This window comes from Ceratotherium simum, chromosome 22, assembly GCF_057802395.1.
Source record: "Ceratotherium simum simum isolate JZ-2026a chromosome 22, ASM5780239v1, whole genome shotgun sequence".
NCBI lineage: Eukaryota > Metazoa > Chordata > Mammalia > Perissodactyla > Rhinocerotidae > Ceratotherium > Ceratotherium simum.
Genome location: NC_141921.1, coordinates 50678136 through 50702806, shown reverse-complemented (window position 1 = coordinate 50702806; position 24671 = coordinate 50678136). Strand labels below are relative to the sequence as shown.

General features: G+C 63.0%; 2 protein-coding genes across 4 annotated transcripts; both read right to left on the bottom strand.

Annotated features, from left to right (window-relative positions):
* Positions 1 to 10064: 10064 nt before the first annotated feature.
* On the bottom strand, positions 10065 to 12725 carry TNFRSF18 (TNF receptor superfamily member 18). 2 transcript variants are annotated; one of them, XM_014783775.2, is made up of 5 exons: positions 12558 to 12725; positions 11544 to 11663; positions 10914 to 11001; positions 10601 to 10803; positions 10065 to 10534 (listed from the first exon to the last, which is right to left on the bottom strand). In XM_014783775.2, the coding sequence occupies exons 1-5, from the start codon at positions 12712 to 12714 to the stop codon at positions 10410 to 10412; spliced, it is 693 nt and encodes a 230-aa protein (XP_014639261.1). In that variant the 5' UTR covers positions 12715 to 12725; the 3' UTR covers positions 10065 to 10409. The 2 variants fall into 2 exon arrangements, with proteins under 2 accessions (XP_014639261.1, XP_014639260.1); XM_014783774.2 differs by having other exon boundaries at positions 10065 to 10803.
* Positions 12726 to 18002: 5277 nt separating this feature from the next.
* TNFRSF4 (TNF receptor superfamily member 4) lies at positions 18003 to 21317 on the bottom strand. 2 transcript variants are annotated; one of them, XM_004425472.3, is made up of 7 exons: positions 21167 to 21317; positions 20327 to 20449; positions 19740 to 19841; positions 19350 to 19416; positions 18551 to 18747; positions 18253 to 18381; positions 18003 to 18162 (listed from the first exon to the last, which is right to left on the bottom strand). In XM_004425472.3, exons 1-7 carry the CDS (start codon positions 21312 to 21314, stop codon positions 18092 to 18094), a joined length of 837 nt encoding a protein of 278 aa, XP_004425529.1. In that variant the 5' UTR covers positions 21315 to 21317; the 3' UTR covers positions 18003 to 18091. The 2 variants fall into 2 exon arrangements, with proteins under 2 accessions (XP_004425529.1, XP_014639263.1); XM_014783777.2 differs by having other exon boundaries at positions 18003 to 18381.
* Between the last annotated feature and the right edge of the window lie 3354 nt (positions 21318 to 24671).

Below are 24671 nucleotides of genomic sequence, written 5' to 3'. Positions count from 1 at the left end.
TCTGGTTTTTGTTTTTGTTTTTTTAACCAGAAATGTCTTGGGCCGGCTCCGTGGCTTAGCGGTTGGGTGCGCGCGCTCTGATGCTGGCGGCCCGGGTTCGGATCCCGGGCGCGCCCCGAGGCACCACATCTCCGTCCAACCCGGGGCCGGGTCCCGCGTACAGCAACTAGAAGGATGTGAACCTACGACATACAACTATCTACTGGGGCTTTGGGGGGAAAAAATGAATAAATAAAATCTTTAAAAAAAAAAAAAAAGAAATGTCTTAATTTCTCCTTCATTTTTGAAGGATGGTTTTGCTGGATATAGAAGTCTTGGTTGACAGTTTTTTTCTTTCAGCATTTTGAATATGTCACCCACAGCCTTCTGGGCACTAGAGTTTCTGATGAGAAATTTGCTGTTAATATTATTGAGGATCCCTTATGATGAGCCACTTCTCTGCTGATTTCAACATTCTCTTTGTCTTTATCTTTCGAAAGTTTCATTATGATGTGAGGGATCGCTTTGAGTTTATCCTACTTGAAGCTCATTGATGATCTTGGATGTGTAGGTTGGTTTTCATCAAATTTGGGAAGTTTCCTGTCATAATTTCTTCAAATGTTCCTCCTGCCTCTTTCTCTCCTTTCCTCTGGAACCCCCACTCTGCGTGTTGGTCTGCTTGATGGTGTCCCACAGGTCTCTGTAGCTTTGCTTACTTTTCTTCATGTTTCTTTTTTCTGTTCCTCAGACTGGATCATCTCAATTGACCCATCTTCAGACAGCTCAGATCTACTGTTGAGCCCCTCTAGTGAGTTTTTTATTCCAGTTATTATACTTTTCAGCTCCAGAATTTCTATTTGGCTCCCTTTTATAATTTCTCTCTTTTCGCTGATGTTCTCTATTTGGTGAGACATTGTCCTCACATTTTCCTTTAGTTCTTTTCAAGTGAGGCATTCCAGGGACCCACCAGACAGATCACAACAAATAACTACAATTCTCTGCATGTCAGGTCCCTTCTGCTCTCTCAGTACCTAGAATGCAGGCTCTCCCCAAGGCTAACCCTGAGCGGAAGCAGGGGTGACACTAACTAGGGCAAGTTAAAATGCCACAAAGCTCACTGCTCTTACCAAGATTCAAGATTCTTCTTGAATAAGCACTCCTCAGGGTGCTTCAAGCCTTTGGCTAATTTCCGGAGTTCTGAAAAAGTGGATTCTGACACCTTTTGCCAGTGTTCTGGCTGCTTTTATGGAGTAGCTTCTCTTTGGATGTCCCTCCTCTGCCATTTTCGCTGATGTTCTCCTTGTCTCTCTCGAACTCACTCCATGAGGCTTCTTCTCCCTGTTGTGTCACAGAGATGCTCATCAAGGTCACCAGTGACCTCCATGTTGCCAAAGCCAGAGGTCAGTTCCCAGCCCTCTGCTTCCCTGACCCGTCAGCCACTTTGGACACAGCAGCTCACTCCTGGTGCTCTTTCCCCATGGCCTCTGGACCTTGCCCAGTCCATGTCGGCCCTCTGTGCTGGCCCCTCGTCTGCTCGCTGGAGACCCAGGGTCAGCCCGATGCTCTGCTCTTTATCTGCACTCACTGGTGGTGAAAGTCTCCTGGCTTTAAAGTCCACCTGTGTGCTTAATACTCCACATTTAAACATCCAGCCCTGACCTCTCTCCTGAATGTGAGCCTTATATCCCATGGCCTGCCAGTACCCCATCTGCAAGCTCACAGACATCCCCGACTCCATGGTCCTCCTCCCCTTCTTAATGGATGGGGGCTCCATCCTCCCAGAGTCTCAAACCAAACACCTACGATAACCTTCAATCTTCTTTTCACAGCTCACAATCCTTTCATCAACCAACGGGGTTGGCCCTACCTCAAAATATATCCAGAATCCACCCTTCCACTTCTACCTACCCAAGCCACTGCCATTTCTCACCCGGAGTATTCAACAACTTCCTCCGGGCCCCTTCAGCCTCTCAGCACAGCAGCCAGAGGGCCCTATTAGGGCCCCGGTCAGATATGCCCCTCCTAGGCTCCATCCTCCAACAGCTCTGCTCTCAGGGTCAAAGGCAGGGTCCCTCCCATGCCCCCACGATGTGACTGGCGCCACTCTGGTCTCATGTCCCGCTGCCCCACTGGCTTGCTCCAGCCACAGCGACCTCTGTTCCCCCAACACCTTGGGCTGCTCCCACAACAGCCGTTGCTCATGCCCATCCGCAGCTCCTCCTTTTGGTCTTCACTCACTATCTCCTCAGTGAGGCCCGCCCAGACCAGACCCCTTTTTACAGCAGCCACCCCAGAACCCCACCCCGAGCACTGCTTCATTTTCCCCATTAGCGTTTATCACTTAGTCTGCTGCGCAGAGTGTATCGTGAGGTACTATCACATTTGCTGTCTCTCTCTCCTGCCACAGGTGGCATAGCCATTCCTCTTAAGTTCTCTTCACTCTTTTTTTGTGTGTCTGAGGAAGATCAGCCCTGAGCTAACATCCAATGCCGATCCTCCTCTTTTTGCTGAGGAAGACTGGCCCTGGGCTAACACCCGTGCCCATCTTCCTCTACTTTATATGGGATGCCGCCACAGCATGGCTTGACAAGCGGTGCATCAGTGCTCACCTGGGATCTGAACCCGTGAACCCCGGGCCACCAAAGCGGAGCGCGGGCACTTAACTGCTGCGCCACCAGGCCAGCCCCCTCTTCACTCTCGTAACCCAGTACCTGCCACGCAGTAGGAGCTCTACATATTTGTTGAATGAATAAAACGAGAGTGAATGAGTTTCTGGCTGTGAGCCTGTGACTCTGAGAGTACGAAAGTGTGGGCAGGTGTGGCTGTGCAGGTGCGGGCCCAGGTGAGAGAGCAGGTGAGGGCTGTGGCTGTGGCTGTTCAGGCCTGGGAGGTACAATCAGGGTCCACAGGTGACATCCAGTCACCCCTCCCTGCCCCACCCACAGAAGCAGATGCAGCAGATCATGGCCCACTGCTTCCTGGCCGTCAAATCCAAGCTCGAGTGCAAGCTGGGCTATTTCGACCTCATCGGCTGTGACTTCTTGATCGATGAGAACTTCAAGGTGCTGCTGAGGCGTCCCAGGGTGGGCGGGGCCTGGTAGGCAGGGGCAGGGAGGCAGGGCTGTCTGTGCACACCCTGACCACCCAGGCAGGCCCCTGGGGTGGACTCTGCAATCAGACTGCTCCCTGCCCCAAGCCCTGGGGATGGTGTGTCCATAAGGCTGCACTCCCGCAGCTGGGGCAACCCCCAAGCCAGACCCTCAGACCCTCAGAGTCTCAGCCTCTGGGGCAAATAGGGGGAGTAAGGCCACAGAAAAGGAGCACCTTGCCCTGGGTCACCTGGCTTAATGGAGACCAGGGCCTCAGACTTCTGCTTGACCAAGTGGTGGGTGGGGAGGGATGCTGACTAGTGCTGGGCCCAGGTGTGGCTGCTGGAGATGAACTCCAACCCTGCCCTGCACACCAACTGTGAAGTGCTGAAGGAGGTGATTCCAGGCGTGGTGGTGGAGACCCTGGGTGAGGCCCCTGGGCAGGCCCCAGAACCTTCAATCTGCCCTGGCACTGCCTGCCCAGTCTTGGATGCTCCACCCCACCCTCTCCCCAAGTTCAGATGCCCACAAATGTAGCTCTCCACCTGCGTGGCAACCCCGCCCCCAATGCTCCCAGAAGAGAGGCATCCGTGCCCCACCTGCCCACTAAGGCGGGCCGCCCACACCTCACTCCCACCTGGGTCCCACCCCTCACCACTCCCTCACCTCTGCCCCTAGAACCTCACCCTGCCCCACAAACGTGATGCTGGGGAAGCTGGGTCCCTGCCCCTCCCAGCCCCCCGCCAATGCCCCCCGCCTCTCCCGCTCTGCCCAGACCTGGCGATGGAGACCTTCCAGAAGAGCTTGCACAGCCAGAAGATGCTGCCCCTGCTGTCGCAGCGCCGCTTTGTGCTCCTACACAACGGCGAGGGGGACCCGGGGCGGCGCCCGGGGGGGCCCCGCCCACCGCCTTCGCTCCGCGCAGACAAGCCGGGAGCCCGCAGGCCCGTGCCCCCCCCCCCCCGGGACCCGGACGGCGCCCAGGCCCGGGAGCCTTCCCCGGGGCCCGCCGAGGAGCAGCGCAAGAACACGGGCCACCGCGGCTCCTAGCGGGCGGCCGCCAGCGCCCTCTCGGGACCTATAAAGGCTACTTTGTTACAGAGGCAGCCTCTGCGGCGGGTCAGGGGGCTGGCCGCCCCAGCATGCACCAGGCACCCCAAGACGCCCCCCAGGGGCTTCCCTGGACCCCAACACCTGTCCCTCTGCCCTGCCAGCCCCTACTCCACTGGTGGGACCTGTCCTTGGGGGGAATACAGGGGTGGAGGGACGGAGGGCCTGCCATGCAGGAAGGGAAGATGAGCCCCCATGGTCCCCTACTCTGCCCAACCCCGGAGCTGCCTCCATCGTGGGAAAGCCCGCCAGCTCCTGGGCTCCCACACGTCACCCTGTGTCCCTAATTACCCAGGACCCTCCTGCAGCCCCACAACCCACATGACCCCTCCATCCTGGCTCTGTGAGCCCCGAGAAAGGCATCCAGTGTCCCTCAGGAAGGATCTGGATCCCTATGGACCCCTATGGATCCCCAAAGGAGGGCTCCCCGGAACCCGACTGTTCCCCAGAGCACCAGGGCCCTGCGCTCTCCACCACTTACGACAACCCCTGACGTTCCTGCAGGCAGAGCGCTGCAGAGGCCGGAGGTGAGGGTCATATGTCAGGACAGCACACCGAAGGGCGTGCAGAGCCAGCACTGGCCCACCCTCGCCAGTTCCTGTGTGGCTTGGGCCATCCCTGCTCCCTGTGGGCCCAGCCCTGAGGTTGCAGGGAGATTCAGGACCTCAGATGTGTCCCGGCCCCTACCACCAAGTGCCCAGGGCCAGCCATATCTCTCCCAACCCCTGCCCTCCAGCCACCCTGCACCAATCCCAGTCCGGACCCCAGGCCCACCTAGTTGCACACCCTCCTCCTGCACCCGTCTCACAGGCCAGGCCCTTGCCTCTCCAAATTGTCACTGCCAGGTCACAAACGCCCTCCTTCTGGCCCACCCACGCTCCTGACCTCAAATCCGCCCCAGACATGAGCGGCCTCACTGCAGGGGATAGGGGCCGCCAGGACCCCTTCTCTGCTCTGCGATGGAGCGCTGGTGGGACCTGGCGGGCAGCAGGCCTGGCCTCACAGCTGTCCACCCCACCAGGCCAGGGGGAGGGCAGCTCCACTCCCAGGGATGCGACAGCCACAGCACCACTAGAGGGCACCAGGCACCACTGTGTCTCCCGCCGGCAGCCAGAGGGGTGCAGCCCAGGAGAGGAGGAAGGAGAAGGGAACCAGGGCTCAGAGAGGTAGTCAGTCCCCCCAGGTCACAGAGCCAATGAGGGGCCCAGGCCTGGGGCTAGGACCGACCCGTCCAGTCACTCTCAGCCCGCCCACCCCACCCCAGTGCACCCCGCTGCACCCCCCCATCATCCTGCTGAGGCCTGGAGTGTGGGGTCCCCAGACGAGAGGCAAGAAGCACACTTGTCACTGTGTGGCGGAGTCCAGGAGCCCGAGCCCCTCCCAGAGTGTCTGGCGGGCTCTCTGTGAGAGGCCAGGCTCAGCCGCTGTTTGCTCTGCAGCAGGGTGGCCGGCTCTGTAGTCCTGAGGGCGGCAGGGGGAAGACCAGCCTCCGTCAGGGAGAGGCGGCCTCCTGAGTGGGCTAAGCGTGCCCAGGTCTTTGGGGTCAGGACCACGTGCCCTGCTGGCATGCAGGCTGCCGCATAGCCACTAGCCTGGGTCACCTCCTGATACCCCCGGGGCCTCTGTAGCCCATGTCGCAGCTCACAGGCCTCTCCCCCCTTCCTCACATCCCACTCACCCCACAAGTCGCTGCCCACGAGTCCTCTGGCCACACACTGTCTTGTGGTGTCTCGTGGCCTGTGAGGCATCAGTGCTGTCCCAAAACATTCCAGCTCTCCTCACCGGCCACGGTGGGGCTGCCCCTAGGTTCAGCCAGCCTGTCAATATGCAGAGTCCTCAGGAAGATGCTTTGCTCACGGCCCCCATTGTCGCTGGGCCCTGAGTGGGTGCAGTGATCCACGGGACCCGTGGTGTGACGAGAAGTGCCCAGTGGCAGAGTGGCCTGCCTTGTCCTGACTGAGCCCCCGTCCTGGGCTCCCCCAAAGGCCTGGACCATCTGCTGCTCTTGGGTCCCTGGGGCCCCCTGAGAGCCCGAATGTCAATAAATGAGGTTCCCCGAGAACCTCTGCTGTCGTTCATGCCCCGGAGGTGATGCCACCCTCGCCCCCATCGGGATCTCCGGCGGCCCCACCCAGCCCACATTTGGGCTCCAAAGTGCCCTAACCAGAACCCCAGACCCATAAGGTCTGACTAGCAGGGAGAGGAGGGCAGGAGATGGAGCCTGGGGTGCCGTGGGCAATGGGGCACCTGGGCATCGGAGGTGCGAGGTGTACCCCAGTATTCAGACGACAGGATGGGCGGCAAGCACAGCAGAGGCGGTCGGGACCCCGGCAGGGGCTTGAGGTGCAGCCCAGGCAGCAGGGGAGGGGTGGCTTCCCGAGAGCCTAGGATGGGCCTGCCCTGCTCTGCGGCTGGGTTTGTAATCCAAGGTGAATGCAGCTCCTGAAAGCTGAGCTGTCTCCCCCTACTCTCCATCCCCCTCCACCCATTCCCTCCCCCTCCACCAAGGGTGAGTCCTGGGGTCCTGCCAGTGGGTGGGGAACTCAAGCAGTGCCTTCCACCTGCAGAAGGTTTGAGGGATCAAGCCACCCTCGGCTCTGACCCAGGCACCGCCTAAGGACCCCTACCATCCCTGTAGCCTCCATCTTGAGGTCTGCACAGCACAGACCCTCACACTGGCACCACTCAGCCCCTGGCAGACAGGGCCTGGGGTCTGCTGGGCACCTTCCAGCAGCCATGGGTGTGTTTCAGCCAGACAACAAGCCCATGGAGCCCCGAGCACTCAGAGGACACCCCCAACCCCTCTTCCCTGGAATGTGTCTCGGAGAAAGGGGTCTGGAGCAGCCCTGGCCTGAATCACCATCTCTGGAAATCACCTCACCTTCTGAAGCTTCCTGGAAAGATGAGACATGTGGGGGTGGGGGTGTCTGCCTCTCCACCCCAGGCACAGCCACTTCTTGGTGGGGGTGATGTCCAGGGCCCTGAAAACCACCACAAGGGCTGGCTAGAGGGGCAGCCCCTCTAGGAGCGAGTCCTTTGCTGACCCAGCTGGGGGAGGGGTGGCTGTGCTGCTGAATGTTGAGGATACCAGAGGTCGGGGGGACAGGAGTGATGGCCCCAGGTCCTGGTCAGAGTCCCTGAGTGGTCAGGCTTGACATCATGGGCCTGTCTGACCCACTGGTGCACATCCCAGCACTTGGGGGCAGCCTGGGACCACCTGCCCCAGGATGGTCCCCAGCAACTGCCCTAGGACTGGGGCTGGGAGGGGCTAATGTCAGTTCTGTCTAGGATGGGTCCCCTCCCTGTCCCCACCATGGGTCTCTCTGCCCAGCTGGGGGTCCCACACTGGCTGATTCCAGATCTCAGTAAGGGCCAGACAGGGACCTTTTCTAGTGAGGTGAGGGATGGAGGCTGGGTGGGTAGCCGCTGTGGCCGGAAGCACTTCTGGGAACAGAGGGTGGCCTCTGGGCCCTTATCTGAAGCTGAACAGACACGTGGACCCTGACCCCAGAGGGAGGGGCTGTGGTTTTCCGGGACAGCTGGTGATGTGCTCCTGTCGGGTGGGAGTTTCGAGGGGGAGCAGTGAGGGGCCTGAAGTGGCCTGGACAGAGTCTCACCATGGGGCCTTTCTCCACACAGGGCTGCCAGGCTGTGCCAGTGGGCACATGCCTGCCCCATCCCAGGAGGCTGGGTTGAGTGGGAGGAGGTGGGAGCTCTCAGCAGCACCTCGTCTCAGAGCAGCCCCCACCCCTTCCGCACACGTAGCCCCTGCTGCCCTGGGCACTGCCCCCCGTCACACACTACTTCCCTCCTCCAAACTCGGATGTGCTCAGGCCTCCCCTACCTAGGACCCCTTGGTGTGGCCTCTGCACACCCATGCACTGGGGTCTCCACTAACCTTCCAGCCTTGGCCCCTGTGCCCCCGGGGCCCTGCACACCCCTTTTCAGGCAGAGTTGTCCTACAAATTGCCATGACCAGGCCCCTGTGTCCCCTCTCTGTTCTGTGGGCTCTGAGCTGGGGCACCGCAGGCCCAGGTCGAGCTTGCAAATTGAGGGGCCCTGGGGGCTCCATCCAAGGAGGCTACCTGGGGAGGGATGTGAGCGAAGGCGGGAGGGAGAGCAGGAGTGGGCCTTTGGTGCTGTGATGACCACAGGATGGGGGCAGGTGGGGCCGGGTGGGATAGAGGGCATCTCTGCGGCGGTGCGTGGTGGAAGGGGACGGATGCTGCAAAAGTTCCCCTGAGGCCCCCCAAAGCCCTGAGCTCCCTGGGGCCAGACCCCTCTCACCCACTCCCAGGCCCAGCCTGACCTTCCAACGCTGACTCCAACCCTGTCCCCACCCTCGCCTGACCTGGGTCTCGGAATCCCCCTCCCCGCTCTGCGTCAGCCCTGCCGCCCCCTCGCTGACATTCCGGGCACTGTGGCCCCACGCGGCCGCCCACGAGGAGTTTCCGCGCTGAGTCAGCGACCGTGCGCCAACCTGAGAGGCCCCTCAGGCCCTGGCACGGGCAGGCCACGGGCAGTTTCTTGGGAAGGTCTGTGGATGATTTGGCTCCCAGCCCCTGCCGGGGCGGCTGAGCCAGGGCTGGGAACCCCTCTCCCTGGGGCCGCCTGAGCAGGTGCATGGGGAGGGTCCAGGACAGCTGTGAGCACCCCTGTGCCCCACCCCAGGGGGTGGGGCAGTCAAGTGACCTAGGTAACAAGAACAAGCCCCAAGAGAGCTGGCTTCCCGAAGGACAGTGGGCGAGGGGTGGGCAGGACAGGAGACCTGGCCTGGACATAGGAGAACCTGGGGTGCGTCCCCCACTGTCACCATGACGCCAGCCAGCTCGCTGGGCATTTTCTTGTTCGTGAGCTAATTCGCCTGGATCCTCACCCAGAACGTGGGCTCCGTGAGAGTGCCCAGAGCCCCGGGCCCAGGAGGCACTGAGAAGGTGCTCACGGACAAGTATTCCCCTCTTGGGTAAAGTCGTGAAGGGTTGTCGACACGCTTCCAGGGGTAGAAGTGGGCTGTGCTGTGTCGGGTGGGGTGGGGTGAGGCCCCAGGCAGGACACACACTGATCCCCTCTCCCCCAACCTGCATCGAGTTGGGCCCACCCGGCCCCCTGCCATGGGTGCTGGGCTGGGGTGAGGACTGGTGACAGGGACTCTCCTGGGCCGAGTGCAGGTGGGAGGGCCGGGGGCAGGGCCTGGAGCAGGGGGCGGGGGGACGAGGGCCGCGGGCAGGTGGCCAGGTGCAGTGCGCTGGCACCTGAGGGCGCAGCTACTGAGACCAGTCTCCGCTGGCCTGCCGGCCACACCCTGCACAGCTGTGCCAAGGAGTCCTTATCAGTGTTCTGTGGGTTGCCAGCTCGGCCGGGAGACTGGGCGGCACCCTGAACCATGGCCGGAGGGAGCTGGGTCCTATGGAGTGGGGGCCAGCAGCAGAGCCGGGAGAGAGGCAGGAAGTGTGGGGTGTGGAGACCAACCTCGCCCTGGACTCGGGCCCAAATAACACAGGGCAGGCACCCCACAGGGGCCAGCAGGCTGTGCGGCCAGCCCAAGCCTAGAACCCAGAGCAGTGGTGGCCAGAGACTGGACGCAGGCCCAGGACCCAGCTGTCCCAGCACGTGACAAGGCAGACCACCAGGGGGAAGGGGCTTGGACAGGGCAGCAAAGAGGCACAGAGGGCAGGTGTCTAGCCCGGCACCCCTCCTCCGGGAAACCTTCTGAGCCTGTGGTCACTGCGGAGCGCCTGTGCCCTGACCTGGAACGGCCCCGACTTCTGTCCCACCCCACTCCCGCCTAGGCTGGGAGGGGACTGTGGGCACCGGTGAGGGAGGCCCTGGGGCCCACGCCTCATCTCCCCACCCCCGGTCTTCCCCCAGCACACGTCCACTCAGGTCACTGGGCAGTGTTTATTGAGCGCCACCTGCAGCCAGGTCCTGTGCTGGACACGGCCTCCTGCCCTGGGAACAGGGGCCCACAGACCCCACCCCAGCAGGGCCAGCAAGGGAGGGAGGCGGCCACAGCCATGTCTGTGTCTCCCATGGGGTCTGGGCACTGCTGCTGCCTCTTCTGCATGGTCTGGAGGGCTGGTCACTGTCACCACCCCCACCCACTTCCGCCATTGAGGGGAGCAGGGCCGGGCCCGCAGCAGGGCACAGAGTCCTTGCTCCCAAGGGTCAGCCCTGGGCGAGCGCCTGGGAGGGTCTGGCTCAGGGTCTGCTGTCCCAGAGGACGGCCAGGCCTCACACCCACAGGTCCCCCAGCCCGCCCTTGTCCTCCGACAGCCGCTCCCCCCGCTCCTCCTCAGGGAACTGGCAGCTACAGGCGTCCTCAGCCGGTGGTGGCACCTCCAGGAGCAGCTGGGTCTCTGCAGAGGGGCTGTGGTCAGCAGAGAGGCCGGCGCCCACCTCCCCCGCCCCAGGGCACCACTGACCTGGGGGGCGCACTCGCTGTCTCCTCAGCTGCCAGACGTGCAGGCCAAGCTGGGCCACGGTCAGGACTAGGCTGCAGGTGGCCACCGCGAGAAGGATGATGGTCAGCGGGCCGTGCGGCTCAGTGGGCGGTGGCCATGAGCTGCATATGGCATTGTGTGTCTTGTTGCCGGGGAACACGGTGGGAAACCCAAACTGGGAGCAGCTGGGACACAGGGACACAGAGCCTTTGGTCAGCCCGTGAGGGACAGGAGAAGCCCCTCCCTCGGAGCTGGCTGGCACTGCCCGGCAGGCCGGGTTTCCCCCAGGACTCACTCTGCCCACGGTTTGCAGTGGCCCTCGCGGCCCCCAGAGAAGGTCCCTGCGGCACAGTCCACACACTTGAAGCCAAAACGGAAACTCCCTGGAGACAGACAGATGGCGCTCAGGCTGCAGGGTAGCTCAGGGGGGTCTGTCTGGGGTCCGGGCCCACAGCGGAGTGACCCCCGCACACCTCGTCCATTTGACAGAGGTCTCTGATGCTCGCAGATGATACACCAGTTCCCCCGTGTGCCCCGTTCCAGGGCAGGCGTTGTGGGGAGGCAGCCTTGGGGGACCTGGGGATGTGACCCTGGACTGAGTGGAGGCTCCCTGGGGGCGTCAAGACCCTCACCCTGGACAGAGAAACCCAGGCTGAGAGGAAAGGACTCCCCAAAGCCGCACGGGCGCTGGGTGCCATGGCTCAGACTCGGGCCATGGCGCTAAGCGACAGAGCAGTCCCACCACCTGGGCTTTGCAGGACCTGGGACGCTGGTGCCTGCTGCCCAGAGCATGTGCCTGGTCCCCACACAGGCCAGCTTCCTTCCACCCGCACACCACTTGCCAGACACCTGCCCCCATGAGGTCTGGCTCGGCCCCCTGGTCAGCCCTCTTGGCCTGCTCAGGGCACAGCCGCCAGAGACTTACCATGCGGCTGCGCCTCCTGGCCGGGCGGGCAGGGGTGGTGCTGGCAGCTCTTGCACTGCGGGTCTCCGCAGTGGAACTCAGGCTGGACACACGTGCAGTTCTGCTCAGGACAGACCTCGGCTGGGAGGAGACATGCCGGCCCTCTCAGCAGCTGGGCCGGGCCCCTCCCTCCTCAAGGTTCCCCCTAGCCCTCCACGGGAATGCGGTGTCAGTCACGGCAGCCCAGAGCCCCCAGCCTCTGACAGCCCCAGGGCCCAGAGGCCCCTGTGTGGGAGCCAGGACCCTGCACTGGCCCAGCTGTGTTCCTCCCTCCTGGGTGCCAGCTCCTCAGCCCACAGGGCCTGGCCACATCCCCCCACTGCCCTGAAGCTGCTCCCGCCCAGAGTGGCTGTGACTCGGCATGTGACCAGGAGCTGACCCTGCGGACATGGGAGTCATCTGGGGCCTGTCCCCCTCTTCTCTCCCCCTGCACTGCCCCCAGCTGCCACGCCCCTGGAGGCAAGCTGCCTGGGCCCCCCTGCATCGCTGTCCACCACTCCAACCCCATGGGGTTTTGGACCCTCAGAGCCTCCCCTTCCCACCCCCAGGCCCCAGCAAGCTGATGCTCTGGGGTGTTTTCTTGCAATATTTTTCCCTAGCTGGCGCTTTCCACCTGCCCCTCACCCATAGATACAGGTCAGGGGCAGGGGGAAGGAGGCAGAAAAGGGGCCTGCCACCCCAAACTGGGCAGGAAGTGGTCTGGATGATGGCCAAAGGCTCACTTCCCACTCAGGAGGAACCGGAAGCCCTCCTCCACCTTGGGGCCCCCGGAATCTTGGGGAAGGCTCCGCAGCCCTCGCCCTGGCTCCCCCTCGGGCCACTGGCCCGAGCCCAGTGCGCCTCCGCCTCCTGCGAGATTGCACTGGGACCCAGGGCTCTGGACCCGGAAAGCTCGCCTGCCGCCCACCACAGCTGGGTCTGCAGGGAGCATGGGGAGGGGGTAGTGCGATGCTGCCCTCCAGCTGGGTGCCTTACCTGGGGCGCAGGAGCGGCAGCAGCGCACGTCTGTCCCCGTCCCACGCAGATGGCGGCCGGGGCCGCAGCTCGGACCCCCGGCAGGGTGCTGGCCCAAACTGAGCTCGCAGAGCAGCGCCAGGCCGCACAGGGCCACTCGCGCACCCCTCGCCTGCATGGCACCCACCACCCCGCCTGGGCTCCGGAATTTAGGAGGCCCGGCCCCGCCCCCAGCTGGACACGCCCAGACCCGCCTGCAGCCGCCCGCCTCCACCACACCGGAGAGGGCAAGAAGCTGTTCCCCATCAGGACCTCCAACACCCGCAGCTCCGCAGTCCCAATGCAAGGGACAGGCAGAGCGGAGGATTCAGGACAGAGGAACCACGCTGTGCGATTAGAACAGTGGGTGCGTGTCGTTACTGCTCGGCACCGCGAGACCCCCGCAGACCGTGGCCTCTGGGTGACAATGACCTGTCAGTGCAGGTTTGTCAGCTGTAACAAACGCCCCTCTGTGGGGTGTGGACAGGGGAGGCGCTGCCTGTGGGGGGCACATGGGAATCTCTGTACCTTCCCCTCAGTTTGCTGTGAACCTAAAACTGTTCTGAAAAATAAAGCCTATTTTTTAAAAAATTCAATGGAGCCCAGTGGGACCTCAAGGGGGCAGGGTCCCATTGCAGGCTGCAGGTGACCAAGGGGCGTCAGGAGACCCACGTGCGGGGTGATCTTGGGGGGGTCCCCAGTGTTCGTGGCCTTTGGCCCAGGAATTCCCATCCAGAAACTAAATATGCCCCAAACGTGTGTGTGTTGAGGGGGACATGACCTACATCCCCAGCCACGTCACAGGGGGCACGAGATGGGGGTTCAGAAATGTTTTCTATGCAAAACTTGCGGCCGCCAGGTCTGGAGGGACGGGGTGAGGGCAAGGGGCGCAGGGGTGGGTGCCGGATGCGGGTGGCAGATGGTGCCCTGAGTCATCGTGGTGGGCAGCGCCCACGGGGCAGGCTCTCGTGGGGATCCCCCACCAGGGCGGCTTGCTGTGCCCCCTTGGCTCCTGGCTGAGCCTCCTCCCCACCTCCAGCTTCCTCGGGGGGCCCCACGGGCTTTTAAAGATCTTCAGCGACCCCTAAACGGGGTGGAATGAAGTCCCTGGTCCTCTGTGAAGCCTCCAGACCCCAGAGCCCACACCTGCCCAGCCCTAGCCGCACCCAAACCGCAGGGCCGAGCCCAGCACCCACCAGCATGGGAACCACCCCAGGGCTTAGAGCCCGGAAGCCCTGTCGCACCCCCAACCCAAGCAACTCCTCGGTACTCGGGAGAGGTGCTGGGAAGGGCAGCGAGGAGACGCCAGGGCAGGGGTTGAACCTCGAGGCACCTGAAGCTCGGAGCGGAGGGGGCCTGCCCAGGTCCAGCTCTGATCGCTGGGCCAGTTCCAACCTAGATCTCCTCAGACAAATCCGGTCACCCTGGAGGGTGTGGAGGACAACTGACGGAGCTCTCAAGCCACAGAAAACTCACCGTGAGACTGTCCCCATCTCTCTGAGTCTCAGTTTCCCCATGTGGCACCAAGGGGTTCTGGGGCCCTGCTTCCTCCAGTAAGCCTAAGCCTGCCTGGATTGCTCAGCCTTATTTCCCTCCAGCTGAGGCACAGGGGGAGCTGGAATGCTGGGGGCGGGCGGGGGCCTCGGGACTGTGACTGTGGCTGTGCCCATGGGCTGGAGGTGTAGTGACGGCCGCGACATGGGCAGACCCAGGAGACCTGGTCCGAGCCCCTTCGAGACCGGCAGCCACCGCCTCACCTGGGGCAGCGGGTGTCCCTCTTCTGAGGGAACGGACAGGAATGAGCAGTTGGTGACTCCACTTTGTTCTCAAGCCCCTCCTCAGAGAAAGGGGGTCCCTAGGGTGGCGGTGGCTCCAGGCTACGGGGGGCTCAGTGGGTCGGGAGGCCTCTCTGAGGAGCCCCGGGGTCTCTGTTCAGCTCCTGGGTGGGGACGTGGGTCTGAGCTGGGGCAGGAAGAGAGGTCATGTGGCCAGACCTGGACGCTGGGTAGAGGTGGAGAACTGGGCAGTTCTGGACCTTCTGCCAATGCCCATCTTAAAGACCTGAGAGGTCAGGTCTGTGCCAGCACAGGGTCGCCCCAATTCAGGTAAGTGCCCAATACACTGTGACCCAAGAAAATATGATAAATCCCCTATAAATGACGCTTGCCAGACCATGCCGTGCGTCAGCTGGTCCTTCTGGAAGTAGGGACAGAGTTAGAACCTTCTGGAAGTGGTGTAGGGGGTGAAGGTGCAGGGGAAGAAGCCAGGCTGGGCAGGAGGGCGTTCACTGGGGGGGTCTGGGCAGGGGAGAGGCCGGCCGGGCCCAGGAAGGCAGGCTGTCTGCAAGGGTGGCTGCCAGCCCCTCGTGACGGCCACCACATGCCACGGACGTCAGAGGACCCAGGTCCTGTGCCCATGGAGATGGCGGCTGTGAGCAGGGCCCTCGAAAGGCAAGCATGACACCAGCGAAATGTCAGCGCTGGCGTCGGCCTTCCTGTCCCAGTGGCTCCGGAAGGCCCTCCCGGCCCTGCCACCGCTGCCAGCTAGCGAGTCTCCGCGACCTGGCGGTGGGGCGAGAGGAGATTTATATCTGCTTCTCTGTGTTTTCCAATGTTTTTTGAGCATTTTGCGTCATTTTTTTCGGTTTACACAAGTAACGTGTGTTCATGCAGCCGAGGGTCCACGGGGAGCCTGTGGGGGGCGTGGAGAGAGCCCACTGGGCACAGCCGACAGGGCAGGAGGGGGCACCGGGTGGACCCTGGAGGAGGGGCCTGAGGTGGGGAGTGTGATCAGGAGCAGCGTAGAGGCCAAGAGGGGGCAGCCGACCTCCGACCTCCACAGTGGCGGAGATGAAGCAGCCAGGCGGGGCCAGGGGAAGAGCTGGGACGTTTGGAGATGAAGTCCTTTCCCACAGCCTTCGACCTTCCAGGCCCCAAGGACCCAGCGCCCCCAGCATCCCAGCTCCACGGCCCCTCCTTCAGGTCCCACAGCCTCCACACTGCACTGGGGTCTGTGGTGCCAACTGCCGCCTGTCTTGAGGGCAGGGATGACATGGTTCTGTTCCCTGCCGAATCCCGCGCCAGATGACAGAGACTCCGTGGACGGACACTGCTGACTGAACGCCGGGGTGGCTCGGTCTTCCCTTCGAAGCAGCAGGCAGTGCCAGGGACGGGTTTGAGGAGGAAGAGTTTGGACGGGCCTGTGGGGCGACTCTGGGGAGAAAGCTGGCCCAAGAAACAAGGAGGGGGCTGGGGGGCACCAAGGCTCTGCCGAAATCAGAGCCCCAAGTCCTCGCTGACCGAGTGTCCGTCAAGGTGCCTTTGGCTGCAGGACACCGGCAGCCGTGAAGGGCGTTCGCCATCTGGCACAACACCCTGGCAGGAGGCGCAGAAGGCAAATCCCGGTGAGCGGGACTGGATGGCCTCGGCCAGTGGGAGTGGGAGGGGGTGGCGGGAGAGGAAAGGAGCCGGAGGGGAGCGTGCCGGGCTGCCTGCTGGGAGGCTGTGCGGTCACTGAGCGAATCTGCCAAGGCCGTCGGGGGCTCTGGGGCTCTCTCACCAGTGGAGCCGAAACCTCTTAGCACCTGGGTGGTGTTTTCTTTTTGATTCGTGGCAGCTCTTAAATGCACTACAAACACCGAGGGCGGGGGCCTTCGCCCCTCGCTGTGGTGAAAACGTCTGTCGTGGCTTGTGGTTTCCCTCGCGCTGGTTGGTCACACGCCCGCTGAGCTTCCGCGCTCGATGGGGGCTTCCTGTGCCCTTCTGGCCTCTGTTCAGGGGAGCTTTCCAAGCCAGGGGTGTGCAGAGAATGGTGTTTCACACGTGTGTACCTGTGCTCCCGGGACGCTGGCCCGAGGAACCACCTGCGGCCCAGGGCAGGCACTGACCCCGGATGGCGGTTGGCTCACTGCCCCTTCCTGCTGCCTCCACACGACGAGCACACTGCACGGAGCAAGAGCCAGGAGCGCCGACCCTCAGCTGAAGCTGCGGCACCGTCCTGGTGCACTTTGCTCTGGATGGACGCTCCAGCTTTTCCACTTTTGGAGCTTTTTGCATAAAGCTGCTATGCACATTTTTGTCCATGCCCAGGGTGGACCAAGGGTCCAGAAACCTCCCGTTTCCCAAAGTGGCTGCTGCATTTCACGCCCACCTGCAGGATCCAGAGTGTGAGGGGTGGCGCTCGGCCCTGGGCCCCTGGCGTGTACCAAGCCGGCCTTGGGGGACTTGGGGCCCAGCGGGCATTGGTGGAGGGTCTCGGGGGTCACCACATACTCAGGTCTAACAGAGACCAGAGCGATGGTCCTCAAATGCCCCCTTTGGGACAAGGGCCTCCAGCTCCCACCATTAGCACTAGCCCAGGAGCCCTGCCCACGCCCTCCTGACTGGCCCCAGCACAGGGCCATGGGTCCACTCCCCCAGGTTAGGATCTGGTCGGATCAGCGGCTCCTGGATTTGCCTAACAAGCTGCTGGCATTGTCCCCTCCCCCCAGCACATTTATCTTGGCCTCCCCCACACAAGGACTGGGACAGGCCCAGAGAGCAGGGAAAGACAGCAGCCCTGGAGTCTTGGAGTGGTCCACTTGAGGCCCCCACCCCAGACCCCTGCCTCGGCCAAAGACCCCTCCCCAGCCAGTGGTGGGCATGGCTCTGCCCCTGTGGGTGTGTAGCCCACAGCCCACTGGTGCCCAGTCAGAGACCCACATTTGCCAACGTCGTTTATTGGGGCACCACCCTGAGCGGGGAGTATGCACAACATACATAGCAGAGCCCAGGGTGGGGACCAGCCCAGGAGCACCTAAAACGGAGCAGGGCAGGGTGACAGGCGCCAGGGCCATGGGGTGACAAGGTCATAGGGTCATGGGGTCATGCACGATGCGGCCATGGGGTCATGAGGTGATGGGGTCATGGGTGATGGGGCGATGGGGCATTGGGGCAATGGGGTGATGGGGCAACGGGGTCATAGGGTGATGGGGAGATGGGGTCATGGGGTGGTGGGGTGATGGGGTGTCGGGGTGATGAGTTGATGGGGCGATAGGGTGTTGGGGTGATGGGTTGATGGGGCAACGCAGTGCTGGGATAAGGGCAATGGGGTGATGGGATGATGGGGGACAGTGCGATGGGGTGATGGGGTGACAGGGTGATGGGGTGATGAGGTGATGGGTTGATAAGGTGATGGGGTGATGGGTTATGGGGAAATGGGGTGACAGGGTGATGGGGCGATGGGGTGATGGGGCAATGGGGTCATGGGGTCATGGAGTCATGGGTGATGGGGCAATGGGTTATTGGGGTCATGGAGTGGTAGGGCAATGGAGTGACAGGGCGATGGGGTGATAGGGTGACAGGGCGATGAGGCAATGGGACAACGAGGTGATGGTGCAATGGGGTGATTGGGTGATGAGGTGATGGGGTGCAGCAGCCTGCACCTGGGAGCACTCCCACTGTCCCACAAGGTCCAGTGGACCCTCTGGGGCCCCAGCCTGGAGAGGAGGTGCCGACTCCGACACCAGCGGACGCTGCTCAGATCTTGGCCAAGGTGGAGTCTGCATCGGCGTGCTCTTCTTGGATGGGGGTCCGGAAGCTGTTTCCCCCTGGGGAGGAGGAAGGAGCGATAGGTGGGAGGTGGGCAGGGGCCTCACCCCTTCGGGAGGCAGCTGGGCTGGGTCCACAGTGGCACTCACCGGGGGGCTTGGGGACGTGGGGCGGCAGCCTCCAGGCCCTGTGGTGCAGGAACAGGGCCAGCACAGCGGCCACAGGGGCAAGCAGGCCCAGGCCCAGGCCCAGGCCCAGGATGGCGGCCAGCTCAGGGCCTGTGGGGAGGCGGAGCCTGCTGGGGTGAGGTCCACCACAGGAAGGGGGTCCACCAGAGGAGGGCCCCAATGAGGCTGGAGGGCAGCTCCCCCCATCCCTCCCTCTCCACCCCATCTCCCCTTTTGGGTTCGAGGAGGGCCCCACTGGGGTAAGGCCGGGCCCTCTTACCCCTGGGTGGCTCTGTGGGGGATGTGGAGGGCCCCTGTGAGGCCCTGGGCCAGGCAGTGGTGGGCTGAGTGGTAGGGGGCCGGGCTGGGGGACCCTGGGTCTCCCAGGGCAGTGTGGCTGGGGGGCTCCTGTCCTCACAGACAGCATCCGAGCTGTTGCTGGCTGGCTGCAGTGTGCGCTTTCCCACCAAGGTGCAGCTGAGGGGGACAGAGGGTGTTGATCAGGCCATAGGCCCCCTGAGTCCTCCTGGATTGATCAGATGGGCCCAGGACTGAGAAGATGTGAGGAGCGATGGGGGCTCCCCCTGGGTCATTCACGCAGCATCAGACTCCAGACCAAGGGCAGCCAGGAGGGGCCAAGGACCCTGCCTAGTCCCCTACCCCCTAAGGAACCTCACCCCACCCTGCAGGGTCTCCAAGGCCACCTGCTCTGCCTGCCACGCCCTCATCCCCCCATTCCTTCTTGCTCCCCCTGACCCCCACACTGGCTCTTCTCTTTCTGCCCCCACCGTGTAAGCCCTCTAGGGACAGGGGCCTCCCAGCTGTGGATGAGTGAGGGTCTCACACACGCCTGGGGCCTGGGCTGGATCACACAAGCTCCCCACTGCAGCCCAGCAGGAAGGCCGGTGGGAGGAGCAGGAGGGCCGGGCATTGCGGGGGGCAGGTGTCATGGGGGACAGGGGCCATCGTGGGGGGCAGGAGCCAAGAGCTCCCCCAGCCAGTGGCTTCCTGCTCCAGGACCTGGCCCCCGGTCCCCAGGCCCCCAGGCTGCCCAAGCCCTCCAGCCCCAGGACACTCACTTGGTCCAGGGCTTGCAAGCCTGGTTGTTGCCAGGGGAGAAGTGTCCTGGTGGACACGGCGCACAGTCTGCAACGAAGACAGTAGGACAGGCTCAGCCCATCTGTGGCCACCGTGGGGGCCTGGATGCTGCAGCCACTGGGGGCCAGGCCTGTGGGCACTCACCCTCCACGGCCCTCAGAAGCCCCTCCCTGCCCACATTCTGCCCACTGGCCCTGACCCGGGATCCCCCACCCCCATCTTGATGGACCTGTTGGGGGAGCGGCACTTGGCCAGGCCTGGGGTGACACTGTGTGATATGGGGGGGTGACAGCATGTGACACGGGGACATGTTTCTCTTACACGGTTCCCAAGGCCCCCACAGGCACATGCTGCCCCCCACCCGGGCTCACCGACTCCGAGCTTGTAGCCACGCTGGGGCTGAGTGCCAGGCCTGCAGCGGCAGAGGGTGTCCTGCGTGGGTGTGCATCTCTGCTTGGGTTCGCTCCCACTTCCTAAGGGGTCAGGTGGGGCGGGCACAGTCAGCGGGGCAGCTGGGGTGCTGAGCAGGCTGGAGGTCTGGGGACCAGGGTCCTCAGCAGCCTCCCCAGGCCCTCCGCCCCCTCGCAGCCTGCTGGCTCCCAGGTCTCTCTGATCCCTGGACATTGGTTCCCTGCTGGGCACATAGCCACAGGGCATAGCCTATGGCAGCTCCGGCCTCCCTCACCACCCTCCCTCCTGCCTGCAGCGGGACCCTCCATGGCCCTTGGCTCCCAGGTCTAACCCCCGACAGGCCACGTGGCCCACACATGCTCCACCCCAACTCCACGTGGCCTCGGCACCCCCACCCCGGGAGGAGGGAGGTGCCCCTGGGGGATGCCTCAGCTGCTCACGGGACCCCTGGGGTGGAGCAGGCCCCCTGTGGTCTGGGGTTTGCTTCTGCGGCTGAGGGGCCCCACGGGTGCTGGGCGGGGCCGGGGTGCGGCGGGCAGGCGCTCACTCTGGTTGCACTGTGTGCAGGGCTTGCAGGCCTCATAGTTTGTGGCCTCGTTGTAGAAGCCAGGCTCACACGGCCGGCACACGGTGTCCTGCTTGCCATGGCAGCGGCTCTCCATCCCGTAACCTGCATCGGGAGGCCAGGGTCAGGACCCGGTACAGCCTGGCCCTCCCATCCTGGCAGCCCCCGCCTGGCCTCTGGCTGGCCCACTATCCAAGCCTGGCTCCAGGTCACCCAGCACCCAGTCACCAACCCTGTCACCCTGAGTCCACTTGCCCCACAATACCCACACCCTGTCACCCCATCTAAGTATCCCGTTCCCATGTCCCTGTCTCCCTGTCCCCATGTCCCATGTCCCCATGTCCCATCCCCTCATTCCCATGTCCCCTATCCCCTCATCCCCATGTCCCCTGTCCTCTCATTCCCATGTGCTGTCCTCATGTCCCCATGTCCCCCATCCCCATGTCCCCCCTCCCTTCATCCCCACGTCCCCTGTCCCTCATCTCCACATCTCCTATCCTCTCATCCCCATGTCCCCTGTCCCCACATCCCATCCTCATATCCCCTCCCCATGTCCCCTGTCCTCTCATCCCCATGTCCCCATCCCCATGTCCCCTATCCCCTCATCCCCACGTCCTCTCCTCATGTTCCCATGTCTCTTGTCCCCATGTCCTCCTCCCCTCATCCCCATGTCCCCCATCCCCATGTCCCTCATCCCTATGTCCCCCATCCCCATGTTCCCTCAACCCCATGTCCCCCATCCCCTCACCCCCATGTCCCCTGTCCCCATGTCCCCGTGTCCACGCAGGTGCTCCTCCCCCACTCCGTGGCCGGGCCTCTCACCTGGATCACACTCCCGACAGCACTTGCTGCCACCGGGGTAGGTGTTCCCAGGACAGTTGAGCTGGGCCGCAGCGCCCAGCACAAGCCCCAGGAGCAGGAGGGCTGAGCAGGGCGCCCTGGGCCACTGAGCCCTCACACGCATCCTCATCTCCGCCGGCGGTGCAGGAGTCTGGGGTTTTTCCTTGCAGGATGTGGCTATAAGGGCTGCGGGGGAGGGGTGGGGAGGGCGGGAGGAGGAGGGGACCAGGAGGAAGGAGGCCCCAGGAAGGGCTGGTGCCCCCCGACCCAGGCTGGTGGCCGGAAGGCAGCTTATCTGGGCAGCACCCCTCCAGGCTGTGGGCTTCTCCTCTGCCCTGGGCCCCGGGGTCCCCCACCCCTCAGCCATGCCCACTGACCTCAGGCTCAGCCCAGCCGGCAACTAGGCACCAACCCAGCCCCCTCCCACAGCATGCAGCCCCGGGGCCACAGGGAGGACCCGTGCCAGGGCCAGCAGGTCCTCTAGCCCATCTGGTCTGCACCACCCCACACACCAGACTCTCCCACTCCCGTCTCACTGGGGAAGTGGAGCCTCTTTGGCAGGGCACCCTGGCTGTCCCCTACCCTGCCCAGCCTGGCCGAGCGGCCTGAACCAGGGTGGATTCGGGCCCCTCCACATGGCTCACTCCTTCTGGGCACCCACCTTCCCTGCACAGAGCACACCCCTCAGGGGGAGCCAGGGGCTGCTCCTGCCACCCCTGCAGAAGGCCACATTCACACCAGTCCTCACCTCCTCAGCTAAAGGGTGCACAGCACATGTGGGTAAACCGAGGCCACACAAGGGCTCAGGAGACAGGCCCCTTCACAGTCTGGACCTTCCCCACAACATCAGCTGCCGGGGGAGGGTTGGCAGTGCCCCAGGCTCCAGAGCGTGATCACCGGCGCAGGTGTCCTCATGACCAGTGCCCACAGGGTGAGTGTGTGAGCGTGTGTGGGCACGTGTGAGCGTGTGCAGGCGTGTGCTGGTGTGTGAGCAGCTGAGTGTGCCTGAGCACAGCCAGTGTTAGGACTCACTTGAGTCCCTGAATCTACACGTGGAAGCCTCGACCCCAGTGTGGCTGTATTTGGAGGTGATTAGGGTAGACGAGGTCATGAGGGTGGCTCTGATCCCATAGGACTTGTGCCTTTATAAGCAGAGGGCGAGACCCCAAGAGAGTGCACAGGGGGATGGCCATGTGAGGACACTGGGAGAGAGGCCTCAGGAGAACCAGCCCTGCCCACGCAACCTCGATGTCAGCCCCCAGGACGGGGAAACAGCACACGTCTGTCCTGAAGCCGCCCCGCCCCCCATTCTGTCAGCAGACTCAACACACTGCTGAGCAGGTGCTTGCCCTGTGTCCTGGGTGTGACACGTGCTGAGAGCATGTGTGAGCCTGTGTCCGTGGGTGCGTGGCACACGTGTTTCGAGGGCCCCACGTGCTGGGACGGGTGTGTGGCTACTCCTGTGAGCACCTGGGCCTGTGTCTGGGGGTCCCGTGAGGACAAACCGCTGGCACCCGCTCTGAACTCTTGGCCAGGCAGGACCAGGAGGAGGGCTGTGTCCCTGAAAACTCTGGGGCGCATCAGGCTCTCCCCGCCGTGGTCTCAGGACTTCCCACAGCACCGCGGAAGAGGGAAAGGCTGGAAAGACCCACTTGACCATCCCACGGAGTGCTGGGCGTCCTCAGACGTGGACCGGACAGTCCCAGGACAGGTCAGGAGGGCCTGTGTGCCGGGCCACTAGGGTGTATAAAGGGAAAGAGCACATGCACACACACATATGCACACATGCATGCGTGGAGCCCGAGGCAGGGGAGGCTATACTGTGTCGTTTTTGCACCTTTTAAGTCTTAACCGTGGGATGGGGTCATCTGTCCAACCATTCACTTAAAATCGTTCACTTAAAAAGACTCAGGTGGGGGCCCCGTGGCTTAGCAGTTAAGTGCTCGTGCTCTGCTGCTGGCGGCCTGGGTTCGGATCCCGGGTGCGCACCGACACACCGCTTCTCCGGCCATGCTGAGGCCGCGTCCCACATGCAGCAACTAGAAGGATGTGCAGCTATGACATACAACTATCTACTGGGGCTTTGGGGGGAAAAAAGAATAAATAAATAAAATCTTTAAAAAAAAAAAAAAAAGACTCAGGTGAGTGAGCTGGGCCGTGGCCGGGGGCCACAGTGGTCCCAGCAATCCACGGATTGATCCGTCGTCAGTGATTTCCTGTTGGAGAAGCGGAGCACATCGTGCAGGGGTCTGCACAGCGGGTGGGCGGCAATAACAACGGGGACCCCGGAAACTCCATGGTTCCCATTCACTCCCCTGGTGCTGGGCGAGGAAGGCTGTGCTTGCCTATTTCACGGGGAAGAAACCGAGGCACAGGAGGGTAGGGACTCTTGCTTCCTGCTTCCCGCATCAGTCGGGAGCTGGGCTTTGAACCCGGCTCATCTATACCACCACCCTGGCCTGGGAGCAGCGCTTCTGAGCCACTTTCTCAGGGGGCACAACAGGCTCTCCTGGTCAGCAGGGCCTCTCGACCTCCTGATCCTCAATTCTTCCCCATTTTCTCTGAATTGTCAAGCCCTCTGGAGATGGCTCTCCCCCATTTCTAGGACCTCTTCCTTGTCTGTAAAATGGGGACATGGGGAGGCTGTGCCCTGAGCCACCTCCGCAGCATCTGGAAGACTTGGATGCCCAGACCTGCCCTCTGGGAGGGGAGCTCCCTGAGTGAGGCCCCCGACCACGCTCAGTTCCCCAGTGTCTGAATCTCATGATCACAGGTGCCAGGTGTATCTGGAAGGGTCAAGTGGAGCTGGGACACTTTGGTATAAAAAACATTTAGTCTTTGTCCCCAGTTCCTGGCACATGGCTCCTAAACCTCCTGGGATCTGGGGAGTAAGAAGAGTCTCCGGGATGCTAATGGGGCGACGGGAGGCTGGGGCCCTGGATGGCTGCTGAGGATGGGGGCTGGTCCCCAGAAAGACCAGTGCAGGACTGGAGGGTGGGAACTGCTCCCTCTCCTCTCCCCCAACCTCCAGGGGGAGGGGGCTGCGATGGAGCTGATGAGCCAGTCAATCGCGCCTGCGTGTGAAGCCTCCATGAAAACCACAGGCTGGCTGGGCTTCGGAGGGCCTCCAAGCTGACGGTGCCAGGAGGGGAATGGAAGCCCCGCGCCCCTCCCCCAGTCCCTCCATCCGGCTGTTCCCACGTGGCATCCTTTACACTAAACTGCTCACAGTGAGTTAAGTGAAAAACAGAAAGTCTTGGGCGGGGGGCCTCCCGCAGGGACTAACGGGGAGGGCTGGGAATTCCCCACCAGCAGGAGCGCGGGCACAGGTAAGAGAGCCGGCCCGGCCCACCTGCGGGAAATTCCGCCCCAGCTGTGCCAGGCAGGGCGGCCGATGGGCGGGGCGAGACGGGGCGGGGCCCACGGCAGGGTCAGCCCTCCCCGAGCCTCCAGGGTGAAAGCTGGTCCACGCAGTCTGGCGTGCCTG

Coding starts and splice junctions, on each gene's coding strand:
- TNFRSF4 (XM_014783777.2), bottom strand. CDS start 21,314: ATGAGGATGCGTGTGAGGGCTCAGTGGCCCAGGGCGCCCTGCTCAGCC. Junction 19,842..20,326: donor CTGCACACAGTGCAACCAGA/GTGAGCGCCTGC, acceptor CTGACCCCTTAG/GAAGTGGGAGCGAACCCAAG. Junction 19,417..19,739: donor TGGCTACAAGCTCGGAGTCG/GTGAGCCCGGGT, acceptor TCTTCGTTGCAG/ACTGTGCGCCGTGTCCACCA.
- TNFRSF18 (XM_014783774.2), bottom strand. CDS start 12,714: ATGCAGGCGAGGGGTGCGCGAGTGGCCCTGTGCGGCCTGGCGCTGCTC. Junction 11,664..12,557: donor CTGCCGCTCCTGCGCCCCAG/GTAAGGCACCCA, acceptor GTCTCCTCCCAG/CCGAGGTCTGTCCTGAGCAG. Junction 10,804..10,913: donor CACTGCAAACCGTGGGCAGA/GTGAGTCCTGGG, acceptor CCTGTGTCCCAG/CTGCTCCCAGTTTGGGTTTC.